The sequence below is a fragment of the Betta splendens genome, chromosome 17, assembly GCF_900634795.4.
Source record: "Betta splendens chromosome 17, fBetSpl5.4, whole genome shotgun sequence".
Classification (NCBI taxonomy): Eukaryota; Metazoa; Chordata; class Actinopteri; order Anabantiformes; family Osphronemidae; genus Betta; species Betta splendens.
The window spans coordinates 9,252,014-9,265,603 of record NC_040897.2 but is presented as its reverse complement, the minus strand read 5'-3'; the positions used below and the strand labels follow the sequence as shown (position 1 = coordinate 9,265,603).

General features: G+C 45.6%; 1 protein-coding gene across 6 annotated transcripts in view; it reads left to right on the top strand.

The window, feature by feature from the left end:
- Window positions 1-13,590, top strand: part of tnr (tenascin R (restrictin, janusin)) — a 108,313-nt gene that overhangs the window by 80,040 nt on the left and 14,683 nt on the right. For 5 of the 6 annotated variants that reach the window (XM_029130807.3, XM_029130809.3, XM_029130808.3 and 2 more), the window contains 7 exons: window positions 1,412-1,545; window positions 1,627-1,756; window positions 3,900-4,166; window positions 6,456-6,575; window positions 6,759-6,902; window positions 10,366-10,485; window positions 11,390-11,533. In XM_029130807.3, coding sequence (XP_028986640.1) covers window positions 1,412-1,545; window positions 1,627-1,756; window positions 3,900-4,166; window positions 6,456-6,575; window positions 6,759-6,902; window positions 10,366-10,485; window positions 11,390-11,533 — 1,059 coding nt within the window. The remainder of the gene's footprint in view (window positions 1-1,411; window positions 1,546-1,626; window positions 1,757-3,899; window positions 4,167-6,455; window positions 6,576-6,758; window positions 6,903-10,365; window positions 10,486-11,389; window positions 11,534-13,590) is intronic. The other variant, XM_029130811.3, reaches the window with a different exon arrangement.

The window sequence follows — 13,590 nt, the reverse complement described above, 5'->3', positions numbered from 1 at the left end:
GCCGCTGCCCCCGCGCCAACCATTACAAACATTGTACTAAAATTAAGCAAATGAGTTTTTGGCAGGACTAGTGCTGCTCTGGCCTGGTGTGTGGCTGTTTTATTACCAGCAGCTCCAGTCAGCGTTCCCATTACACATCCTCTACCATTTCACTAATGGGCTCCTTGTACTTGCTGCTTGATCAGATATTAGAGTTTTTATTGTGTTTGGCTGTAAAATGAAGCCCCGGGTTAACCTTTTGTGAGACGTTCCTTCCTGTCATGTCCACTGTCGAGCATGTCGCTGCTGCAGCTGTTGTTATTTTAATGGCTGTAGGTATTTTGCACTTTGCCAAATGATGCCTCCATTTGCCTTTTGAACAGGCTCTTTCAACACCCCCCCCCCTCTATTTTGTGCACTCTCTTTGAACTTGGAAAAAGCACTACATCTGTCACATCTTTGCGAAAGAGCTTTAAATCACATGACAGCGCCACCCGTCTGCTTGTGCACGTGAGCGCTGAAGGAATACTTTGCATCGTCGGTGGCTGCACTTACTGTACAGCCACTGCTGCGTTTTTAAAATCATCTACATTTGACAACAAGGTGCAAAAAAACAGCGAATGTTCAAGAAACAGCGCGGAAGAAGATTAACTGAGAATTAAGCATTCATGATCTGACGGGCATCGCTGCAGGGACGAGGGGGAATGCATCTAATACAAAGAGATGAAATACAGTATGTGAGATTGCTAAATTAACACGGAGGCAATATTGGAAAAATGGATTCTGCAAACAAACTGTTTAATCTGTGATTTTTCATTATTTCTCTTTTGATGTCAGCGCTGCACCAAAAATCTGAATAATATAAAAACTATCAAGGAATCTTGGGTGGTGTTAAAATATCAATGTAGAATATCAAAATTCAATGTGAGGCACTGCAGCCCTGTAACACAAGAGCCACTGTGTGGAAGGACACGTTTTGATAATTGTTTTTAAATTGAGCTTAAAGTGTTTTTCTTTATATGAAATGTTTAAAGAATGAATGGCATGAATTTACTGCAACACTGTGGTAAACTCAAATAATCGCCTGCTTTTCTTCTTCAAAATGGCACATTTTTCTGTCTCCATAGTGTGTGTGTGTGTGTGTGTGTGTGTGTGTGTGTGTGTGTGTGTGTGTGTGTGTGTGTGTGTGTGTGTGTGTGTGATGCACATACATACAATAAAATAATAACATTGAGCCAGGACAGAACTGTGGTAATCACGTACATGTAGGACAAACACTTTGTGAGTTGTCAACATTATTGGCTCTTTGACGAAGCCTAATTAAAATGATGGCGTGAAAAGCGAGTAAATAATGAACCGCTGCTTAATAATTTAGAAACAAATTGTTTGGTAGCACCTGGGCTGTTAGTTGAATCCTGTTTCCGTGTGTCAGGTCTGGATGTGCCTCTGGATCTGACGGTGACGGCCTCCACAGACAACACCATCGCTCTGGCTTGGGGCGAGGTGCAGGGCCCCATCGACCACTACAAGGTCACCTACACGTCCTCCTCCGGCGTCACCGCCGAGGTAACGAAGCACACGCCACAGATTACTGCACACACGCAGTAGCTGGGAGGATCTATGCTTGACTGCTGCCTCTGCTTCTAGCGGACCGTGCCTAAAGACGTGACCACCACCACCCTGACGGACCTGGAGCCCGGGACCGAGTACACCATCACTGTAGCAGCAAGGAGGGGGAGGCAGCAGAGCACCGCGGCCACTATAGACGCCTTCACAGGTAGAGCGACTGCTCGGATGCTCCACGCGGACGCTGATAAACTCAGCAACATCAGCACCAAGGCGTGGAACCAATAACAATCACCATAAGGGAGTTCGGCCCGTGTGATTCACTGAAACAGCGAAACTGAATTCCCTCCGCCTGCTCAGTCGCACCGCTAATGCCGAGCGCAGTTCTAGCGTTAGCGGCGCTGAGTTAATGCCGAATATAATGAAAGTGGCAGCGGCGAAGGTGTGTCACGGTGAAATAAACTAGAGGAGCCTAAAAGAGCAATTAAAGGAGGCAAATGAATCAAGTCGGCTAATGAGCCTGTTGCAAGCGTTTCCTAATTGCGCCTCTGTTTTGCATCTAAATGCGCGCGTGTTTGTGTTTCAGCTCGTTCTCTGCGTCTCGCGTCTCGTCTCGGCGCTCCCACCGCTCCGTGCACCGCCTCACACTCACAGCGCGTCTTCCTGTCCGACTACGTGTCAGACTGCCTGTCAACCCGCTCAGCTCTGTCGGGTCTTTATTTATTGAATTGTGTTTTTTGCCACAGGAAGCTTGATGTGATTTTTTTTCTGTCGGCGTGAAACGTCACAGCTGTCGTCCGCCTCTCCGCCGCTCGCGCCGCCGCGTCCTCCCCTCGTCCCCGTCCCGACCATCGGCATCGTCACACAGATCATTATCGCGCTCGTCATCTCCCGCTATCGGTGCTTTCCTTCAGTAGCGTCGCTCTCACCATCTGGAGACGAACGATGGAGGCCGAGAAACCGACGGGCCACATAAATTAGAGGAAAACTATTAATGACCTGTCATCTTCTCATCCACCCTCCGCTCGGTCGCACTGACAACATCTGCCCGCGTGCGCTCATCTGGACCCAGAATACGGAGGGAAATCCAGTGAATAATCTGAAATAATCTCAAACTTTGTCACATAAATCCCAGAGTGCTCTTGGAACTAGCGTGTGCTTGTATGCTTCCCTAAGTAGTTATCTGCAAAACCTTTCATTATTTATTCATTGCGTTGTTATTACAGCTGTCTTACTCCACATTATTCAGGCACCAGTCGCAGATCCTTCCTTCCTCATGTCGCCTCCGTTCGTTAACATTATGCTGTGATTAAGATTAAAAGTTTAAGCTTCTAGAGCTGAACAAGCGCCCAAATTGTGGGACCCTAGTAAATAAATGAATACTAAATAAACCGCGTTGCCAGTTCGTCAAGAAAAGGGAACTAAAATATACTGAATTACTGAGAAATACTGTAGTGATGCGCTGTTTCAAATGTTTTCACCACACAACAAACAATGAGAAGCTTATTCTAAGCATATGACACTTGGTATCAAATGTTTTTTTTTTGTTACATTTCACAAAGAGCTTTCAGGACTGTGACTGATGCTTTGCGTCTTTTTTTCATTTTTCATGACTAGTAGTCTGACCTTCACCTGCGGAACTGAAGTTTTTCATCTTCTTCGCTACTAAACCAAGTCTTTTGATCCCTCATGTCATGCCGCCTCATCTTACTGCCTTTCAAACCATCTACAGCTTCATCTTGATCCTCTGTCCTCATCATAACTTCAGCCTACTTTTAGCCGTTTCACTCACATTCGTGCCTTTTATTCTAAGGATTCCTGCGAGTATCAGCGCGAGGCCCCGCTGCCCGCGCAGGGCATGCCTACTGTTTATACATTCACGAGTGGCTAATTAAATTCAAATCTTCTTGCATTTGCTGCGGTGTCAGGTGTTGCACTGGTTCATATTCATTACACCGGCTTCTGTTCGGGTCATATCTTCTGACAACAGCATCTGCTATCATCATAATTTCCCCCCTTTTTTTTAATCGTGGACGTCCCCCTCACATCTTCATCCGTGTGGTGGCTAATCTCATTAGTTTCTCTTTTTATACAATTAAATCATCGCTTCCACACGATTGTGGTTTGCTCTGTGTCTCACCTTCCTCATCAAGAGTACCTCCAAGGCTAATCTTCTCAACTGTGGTATTAACGATGCATTTCACCGTCCAGGACTGCTTCCATCCATCACTGAATTACCTGTCTTCCGTCTCCGTCCTGATGGAAGCTGCCTGCTCTTTTCCTTCGCTCTGTCTGGCTTTTTTATCTGTCCTTGAAAGCACCCCCGGTGACCTTTGAACTCCCCGCCCCTCCAGGAATCCGACCCGTAACCCACCTCTACTTGTCAGAAGTGACTTCAGACTCGGTGTCGGTGGCGTGGAACGCCCCGGCGCCGCCCGCGGATCTCTTCATCCTGAGCTACAGCTCTGCGGATGAGACGGACACGTCCAAGGCGACACTGGACGGCTCCAAGACAAGATCGCTGGTCCAGGGGCTGCTGCCGTCCACTCACTACACCGTCAGTCTAATCACAATACAGGGGGATGTTACCTCTGAGCCTATCACAGCGTCGCTCACCACAGGTGAGCAACTTCATTCCTGAAAACGTGCCGCTGGTGACTTAAGTGTGACTTAAACAAGGACCAGGGAGCGCTGTTGGGTTCACACAGTCATAGTGCTCATCCTTGAATCATGCCATCCTCTGTGTGTGCAGTAGTCATGAAATATTATTACTGCGCCACAGATGCTGATAGAAAGTAAATGATGGGCTACAATGCAGGTCAATATCAATGTGAGTGAAGCGATGTGTGTGTTCCATCTATGTTCTATTGATCAAAGCACCATTTCAGCAGTTATTTAGCAGTTGTTTCAGAGATGGTCATCCTACATTTCTGGCACTGTAAAGTTATTGTTTCAGGCTGTCTTTGGTTGTGGGACCCTGGCTGTCTTTGACTGGTCTCACAGTAACTAATTAATTGCCTAATCCCTTCCAGACACAGGGTTTGTGCTCTTCTCCAAGGGATACATTAAGACAGATGGGATCTAAATTAATGTCCCTGAAGCCCACTTAGGATTAAGCAGGAAAAACCGAAGATAGGAATTGTAAAGAAATGATTTCTGGCAGGAGGAGGGAAGTGAATTACCATGGCAAAGGAAAGTGGAGAAAAATCTGAGTAAAAAATGGATATGCAAAGTGATTTTAAATTAAATAAGTATTTGCAAAAAATGCTGGTTGAGAATTTCATTTGCACAGAACCACAGCAGAACGGGTTTTGTAATTAGAGCTCTGCCTTGGAAGCTTTTATTTTTGGTTTTTGTCCTAATTTGTTTTGCCCTTGTACAGTGAGAATGGGGTTTGCCACATACAGTAGAATAAATGAAACGTTAAGGGCATTATAGTGAAATTAGAGCTACTGATGTGTGGCATAGTAATAAAAAAGAAGGATGTGGAACAGGATAGGGCAGAACCACAGCTGCAGGAACAGCAGTGTTCTTCAATCTATTCTTCACATTTTCTACCTGATTTGAATTGTTCTAACTCCCACATATACCATACTGTAGCTGAATGTTTTATTAAGGAGCTCTCACTCGCTGGAAGGGCGAGTGAACGAGAGAAAAAGACAATGGCCCAACGGAAAGGAGGACAACAGCTAAATCATGACATGAGAAAAGCGCTGGAGACAAATAGAGACGAGGGAAAAGTCGGCGACGAACAATAGCGACGTTAACTTTGCATCAGAGCCACAGGCACCTACGCTGTGGGCCGGCCTCGCACAGCACCACGCCTCACATTCACCCACACAGGAGCAGAGATCCCGGACGAGACCCACGCGCCCGGATCACTGTAATAACGCCCGTGTCCCACTTTGTTTGAACATTTACTCTGTTCAAACTGCTGATTTGCTGAGAGGGCGGCGTGGTTCACCGGGCGGCGATAATAAACTCTGATCAGTGTAAAGGGAGCCTAGATGGAGTTGAGACTGAGGTCTGCATGTTTATGAGCCTACACAGAGCACACTCAGCTGTACATGTACGCGGAGCATAGATTACAGTGTTGGGTAACAGCTTCACGCTTCTCAGCCCGTGTTACAGACTCACTGTAATTAGTAAGAAACACTGTACATGAATGAATAATCACAGCTTATATAAATGCTAGCATGTTTAGTATAAGTGGAGCATTAAATTCCTCCAGTGCTTGTGAATAACAGAGGTTATTGTTTGAAGAGGGAGGAGCGGTTGCTTTACAAGTGCAGCCAGCGTCGCCCCCTGGCAATAAAGGAGATGAGGATGATAATCCCCTCCGTCTTTGTCTCTTTCTCGTTAGCCGTCCTCATACCTCTGTTTCTCTTACTAATTGCTGGGGACCTCCCGCGACTTGTTTCCTCCCCGCGCCTTTGTCCTAACCTTTTCCGCGTCTCGGGAGACGCATAAAACAAACTGTCAGCGGGGAGGGGGAGTTTCCGCTGTGTAAACCCTGCTCAGCCTCAATGCTAATGTCCCCCCATTGTGGTGCGGCGCATTGTGCTTTTAGCTGGACGCAGCTGAAATTCTCCTGGAGTATCTTTTGATGGTGTTTTTCCAATAAATACAAATTTGCATTAAAAATGCATGTGCTTCCAAAACCAAGGACGTGCCTATTTATGTAAATGTAATGAGCAGGAGATTAAAAATGGACCGAGCGGAGAATACGGAAACGCAGAGGCTTTCAAGGGCACCGTTCTTTTAGATGTTTATGTAAATGGCGGAACCCGCTTCATATCATTTGCTCCTGTTGTTGTGTACTTCTGGGAACAGAATAAAGTGGCACATATGAAACGCCTGCTGTACATTTCCAGTTTTTATCATCTGATCGTACGTTATCCCTCCTGTAGGCATGGACTCTCCTAAGGAGATGATGGTGTCGGACGTGACAGAGGACTCTGTGACGATCTCGTGGATCAGACCCATGGCCCCATTTGAATACTATAAGCTGTCGTACCAGTCAGCCAGAGGTGATTTAAATCTGCCTTCCTGTTTTTCCTTAAATGGACATGGCATTTCCTGTAGAATGCCTTCTAATGCAGTTTAATTTGACCTATCGCCTTTGTCATTATTTTGTATTCTAATCATCTTTATTACTAAATTTACCGGTGGTGATTATTATGCTGCCTCTCTCTCTCCCTCCCTTCCCTCAGGTCGAGTGGACAGCGTGGTGATTGACAGCGATGTGACCAACTACACCTTGTCCAGTCTGTTTCCTGCCACGGAATACGAGATCAGTCTGGTTGCTGTCAGGGAAAGTCAAGAGAGCAAAGTGGTCAAAACCTCTGTCTTCACAGGTAACAGCCACAATGAAAGGGATGCTGGGATGCCGCTGTTCACGGCAGCCGATTCTGGGGGAGGTCTTAACAAAAGCTGCAGCTGCTGCTCAAAAGGACAATTTCTAATAGAAAATGAAGCCATCTATATATAAATACAGTATATATAAACATAGCTACAGTATATGTTTGGCAGCGTTGCTCCTTCAGGCCGTTGCTTAGTTTTTGAATCCTGTTCCTCACTGGTTCTGCTGCTGCTTTTTGATGGATGCTGCTGGTGCGAGTGGGCGTCACACAGGCAAAATGTTTGCTATGTAAAGTGAATGAAGGATCCCTCTGAGTCCTCTTCGCCTTTCACGCCGGTTGTTCTCCCCATAACAATAACAGTTGTGCGCTTAATAAACGCCAACGGACATCTGACAGAATCGCGGGGAACAGCTGACGTTGCAGAAGGCGCAGATCTGCCGCTGCTCTAGATGAAACTGTCCAGTCCACGAGGCAGTAATTGGTAACCTGCTCCCAGCTCAGTCTCCTCTCGCTGCCCCTGCCTTCCTCTCTTATCTTTTACCGTTCTGTAGTATTTCATCACTCATCTTTCCTCTGCGCTCGGCTCTTTTCTCCAATCAGTCCTCTCCCTCGCTTTCTTCCCCCGTGTCTCTGGTTCATCATCATAAGGAGGAGCTCCTTAGCTCTCAGCCTTCAGTGTCTCAACACCCAGTCGTAAGTTAGGCAAACATAATATCTCACTCGCAGGCTCACGCGCCCGCGTACTAAATATGAGGCGCCGTTCCTCCCCGCGAACGAATTGCACTAACTCTCAGATTAAAGCGCTCTCCCGGCGCCGCGTGAATAATCTCCGGCGCGCGAGAGACGGCGACGCTGGCGAGCCGAGGCGAGCAGAAGGTGTGTTTGCATGCCAATGAGAGCCCATTCACCAGGAGCCGCCGGTTCAGGAGCGAACGCGCTCTCGCTCGCTTTCTCATCTTTGTCTTGCCTTTCCCCCCCGATTCTATATCATCCGCTCCCTCCGCCAGTGTATTTACACTGAGCAGAGCCTGTAGGGCACTAATAGCCTGAAAAGAACATAACTCCAAAGTCGAGCTTGTTAGAAACGGTAAATAACATTTTCCTCACATTGCACAATGCCCAACCGGGGACATTTTAATACCACGTTCAACAATACATAAACAGGGGATTTGGCGGAGTAATCCAGCGTTGCTTAGCCAAGTATGTAATGACTTGAATAACGCTGCAATTGGTGCTTACTTCACTTTCCTAATCAGTTATTGTCAGAGGGGGAAGGAAAAGCGGGGATCCGAACAGCGCTCCATCTCTCCAACACAGCAGGTACGGATAATCTAAGATGAACTCAGGAGCTGACACTAAATTGACTCAGCGAAGACCTGTTTAAAGGCTAATGAGGGGCTCATTAGCAATGTGTCAGGACCCCTGGCAAAGTATCACTCTTCCCCAAACCCAAGTTTGGAGAAAGATCATTAAAGGGGAAGACGGATGACGGAGCCTTCACTGTAGCGTTTAAACGGATGCTTAGTTAAATGTCCACTAAAATCACAGTTGAGCTGAAGCTGCATTAAAATGAAGCTACTGTTAAATGGCAAACTAGAACCAGTGAGTAAAACTTTATTACAGACATCATAATGAAAGAGGCCATGATGAGGCTTTGTTGGTCTTCGGGGCAGCAGCCTGCAGCTCTCAGGTTATGTGTCACAGTCTCAACAGCGTGTGTCTGCTCAAGTACTGAAAGAGGCCTCTCACATTACCATCAATTACAGGTGCAACACTGGTCATTTAAACAAAGTGCTCTATTATTTTTTAGTGGCACTTATCCACTTGGTTACAGTAGCAGGAAGGGAGTGAGGGCCTGCTAGTGCTATTCACAATAACGGCGCATATTTAAATGAGCAATGTACATTTTCTAGACATAGATGCAAGGCAGTCACACGCTGTGTTTGGCTCTGTGGGTTTCATTGTCCAGAGCAATTATCTAAAGCACCGGAGCCTGACTATCAGCTACAGATCTGCAGGTGAGCGTGACGCATTCGCCTCAAGTGTGTGATTCACCGGTGCAGCCAGGAGAATGGAAAATGATTATTGGATTATCACAGGCCCTGATGAAGGAGGATGACCCGTTTATTTTCTGCTTTTCTGGCCGTCTCCGCTCCATCTTTATTGCCCATCTAATTGACTTGGCAAGCGTCCATTAAATTCACTTAAACCTTTTTTGCAATTAAACTAATGATTTTAATCAGGTTTGTTCATCTGGGGCTGTGATAAGGAAGAATAACTCACCATGGTGCGTTAATGAACGCACTATTTCTTTCTTTATTCTGATGAGGACAGGGCAATATTAATTATCTCCTCTGGGCAGAGCTTTAAAGCACATGCGGTGTTCAGTGTTCTTCTGCCATGCCCTCCTCCAAGCCAGAATAACGTGACCAAGGACAGATTAGGCCTGCAACACCCAGGTTAAAGGTATAATTACATTTAGACTCAATTTTGTCATGTCCAGCCGTCGGAGAAAGAAATTGAGAGGGTGGGGAAACAGTGGGCCCAAAGGAATATGTGAGACTTTTTTACAGGATCTGCACCATTTGTTTGATGCATTAGAAAGAAAGCAGTGATGAACATTGCTGTTAAACAGCATGAAAGCCAAGCTCTGTCACTCTAATTACAATGATTATGTTTAGCAACTAAATGTTTTTAGGTGGTTTTGATATCTTTGGTCTCTGTAATTATATCAAACCCTCTGTGTATAACATCATAGCCACCTTGCATATATTAACAACAAATCTACAGTCTGTGTACAAATCCGTGGGATAGAATCAAACCTAGAGATCAAGTGATCTAGAGTGTTTGGTATTGCACACGCATACACGTATCAATAAAACAATCCCTGCAGATCATGTGAGCATCTTCACTGACCCTGACCATGTAGCCTTCTCAAAAATATATCGCCAGCAGGCTGCTGACAGAGCCACCGTGCGGGCGCGAGGCCTTGGGGCTCATCTGTGATCACTAGAGGTCACATATGTCAGTCGCTTCGGCAGCAATCCCTCCTGATGCATCAGATTCGCACTAGCAGGCAGAGGTTTAAATTAATGCAGCTCAGGGGGGAAAAGGTTTGAACTGCTCATATTTACTCGTGTAGGGACAGTGGCCACTGTGTGTGTGTGTGCGTGTGTGTGTGGTCACTGTGGGAAAAAAAAATCATTAATCTGCATCATGTGGTGTTGACATGGAAGTGACCTCATCGCTTCTCTCTGCTTTCCATTCTCTTAGAAATGCATTATTTATAAGATGGTCCTATATATTCATTATTAAACAAGAAAATGAATGAACATGTCTCTGGTCTCTGGACAACAAGAAAGCTTTACACACCATGGACTGTGGGGATTGTTGTCCCCCTGCCATTATCTCCCTTCACGACCTGCTGTAATGGTGTATATGCATGTTTTCATCCCAGCCATGGACATGCCAGCGGAGCTGACGGCTCTGAACATCACTCCACAAGGAGCCCTGCTCAGGTGGAATCCTCCTCTGTCCAATGTCGACAACTACGTTCTGACGCTCACGCATAACCAGGGTGAGTTTTATTAATTGCTTATCAGCTAATGAGTATGTAGGTTTAGCTCAGAGAATGGAATTTAGTCATTTGCATGAGATCATCAACACTGTAGCTTCACAGATGCCCAGATTTTGTCTGTGCCCTTTCACCGACTACCAGCTTCTCTACTGATTTCTTTTTCGAGGTGAACTATGGGATCTCAGTTAGGAAACATGCTGCAGCAGAAAAAGACAAACACTGTTCTCTGAGAACAGAATCACAGCGCTAACAGCTCACGGAGTCGAAGCATAATGAGCAGATTTGTTTTAGGTCCAGCGAATTCGGCATGCGGAGCTGTAATAGGTGCCATTAAGGTTTCCCCATTAGCCTGTGAGAGCACTGTGACGTTAAGGCTGTTCACATGCATCTGCTTTGTTTTCATACGGTATCAGTCCATCGTGCTTGGTGGAACCACTGAACAGTTAGTGTAAGCAGTTGCTACACGCCCAGTTGGATTATAATATTAGACCCCAAAAGGGAAAGCTGAAATAAACACAAAATATACAGTAGATTATTAATTTATTGTGAATGACCTAACATGTACATATGAGCTGTTTCTGAGTAAGCTGATTTTTATTAGTACTGATTTGGCATTTTCTATTTCCTGGTATTTAGATATATAAGAGTATTCAATAATACAGTATTATAGTACAGTACAATATTTTAGTAAAAGCATAATTAGTGTAGAAACTTCTGAACTTAAAAAAATGTAAAGATATTTGAACAGTGCTGACTTTGACTTTCAAAACAGCAATTTCTCAAAGCCTGGTGTGAATGTAACACATTTAATGTAATGACAGTCAAAACAGAAGCTGTGTGGGATGGTGTAAACGTAGTAAACACACTGTCTGAAGCTTTTGTGAATGTTACCTCTGTTTCCCAGTGACGGCTGATACTTTCCTGGTGGAAGGCAACAAGCAGGAGCACCAGCTGTCCAACCTTAAGCCAAGCACCACCTACTCGGTGGCCCTCTACGCCACCAAGGGACCCCTCACCAGCGGCACCGTCATCACCAACCTCCAGACACGTATGGGGCCTTCTTTTATTGGCTCTCAGCGCAGTGACTCAGTGGTTATGGCTGCTGTCCCACAGTGGGAAGCGTCTTTCAGTGTGAAAGTGAAGTGTCCTGAGCATATTTGCATGGATTCCCTCCAAATATGTGTCCGCTTATTGCCATGGTTATGTCAGAATGGTTACCAGCGGATGTGAATCAAACCCACCTGAAGCCTAAAGCCTTGTTTTTTTACAGCAGCTCTTTGTTTAAAGTTTCCTGGATGGTGTGGTTGGTGGTGATGACAGCTTTAAAAACGTCCTCATCATCGCTCTAAGTTCTAACTATGTTCAGACGCCACAACAGATGCTTGTGGCTTGTTCGGCTGACTCACGACCCAACTGTGTCCGTTTTCGGAAAGCTGCCATATGATTAGTTAGAGATAGTTTATTTGAGGCATGTTGTTAAGCAGCACTGCAATTTTAAAACACATCAAAAGTTTCTCTCTAGATGTTAACTAATGTTAACATCTATCTACATTTTGAAATCTAACATTTGGCTGTTTCATCTCCCGCTGATCCACCTCCACCGTAATTACACCCACATATATCAGCAAGTCTCTTGAGAGAAAAGTTAGGGGTGAAGGAACTGTTCCAGTTTGGCCAAGTTGTACCTCTGTTTTCTAGGATTTCTTGCAGGGAAAGAGGAAAAACTTTTCAGCAGAGGAGTTTTTATTCCCCAAGGAGTACGAGAGCTACCTGTCCTGCAATGCAGCAAAGATGAGGCGCTAGAAACAGAAAGACAACGGATGAGAGCGAGACTGCACAAACGGCGCTCAGGCACATTAGGTGTAGCAACCACCATGTCAGAGCCGTACATAGTAACTCATGCATAAACGTCCTTGGCAGGTTAAAGTGCTTCTAATTTAGAAGCAGATGCCTGGTAGAGTACGTCATGTACCTCGGCTTCTCAAAACCCAGGCAAAGGGATTTGGGAAAATAGTTGTGATGTAGGCAAGAAGGACGCGGATGGTGTTTTAAATATCAAGCCTTGTTTAGCCAAGCTAAAGTCGTTAGCTGTGAGAAAAGTAAGTCCGTGTGTTATAAACTGTAGCACCTGTGCAGATGCAAATGAGTGTTACAGTAAAGGTGAAAGTTGCCGGCCGTTACTTGTTCCTCTCCTCCGGTGAGGGTGCCTTCTCCCCATGCACATGACCCAGAGAGAGGAGTCGGAGGGAAAAAGAATGAGCCTGGCTCATATCAAAATGTGGCCCAGGCTGCCTCAGCCATTCAGGGCTTTTTTTTGGGAGATGCTGGTGGTTTGGAGGGCTTTTTTGTTGACTCCCAAGCCTCTTAACTACAGCTGAGAGTTGTTTTGTTGTCTGGCCTCCATGCCTCAAGAGTTCAACACAGAGTAAGACAGCTTGGCTCCCCAAAGGCTGATATTTAAGCTATAGGCCTGGAAAATAAGGGATTTTGCTATGGGTGTCTCCATAAGCCTGTTGGCTGCAGCACCGGGACTTTTTTCTCTCAGATGTGTCTGAGCCCACTTGCTGAGAGGTGCTTGGCAAGTTTTTAAAGAAGCATAGATTCTTGCTGCGGGCAGCTTCACTCAGCTCTGGCTGATAGTTGTTCACCAAGTGCTGAGAGTGCTGCTGTACAGAAACATAATCTTCATTCTTCAGGCAATTGGGGTTTTTTCGACTGTTTAATGTGCCTTTAAGAGCTCGAGTCCCATAAAATCTGTGCCGTCAATTGTTTTATGGTAAAAATCATGCTTCCGAAACACCTCACCAGACTGTCTGATCATAATTTACTGTTTGAAGCACTGAGTCGGGCATTAGCATAAGCTGATAGCAGCCTCCTATCACTGTTTGTCTGCTGTGGGACGGGACAGAGGTCATCTACAAATCAGTAAGTCAAACAAAGACCAGCCAATAAACGTACTGCTCCTGTAGATTAAGACGACACTAAAAAACTACAGGAACAGTTTTGGTCTGGGAGGGGGGAGATTGTGGGACTAGAGCCTCCTCATACTTTTAAAGGTGGATGTTTGAGTTGAAATGAAAACATATCAGGTAAATATCCAGTAGT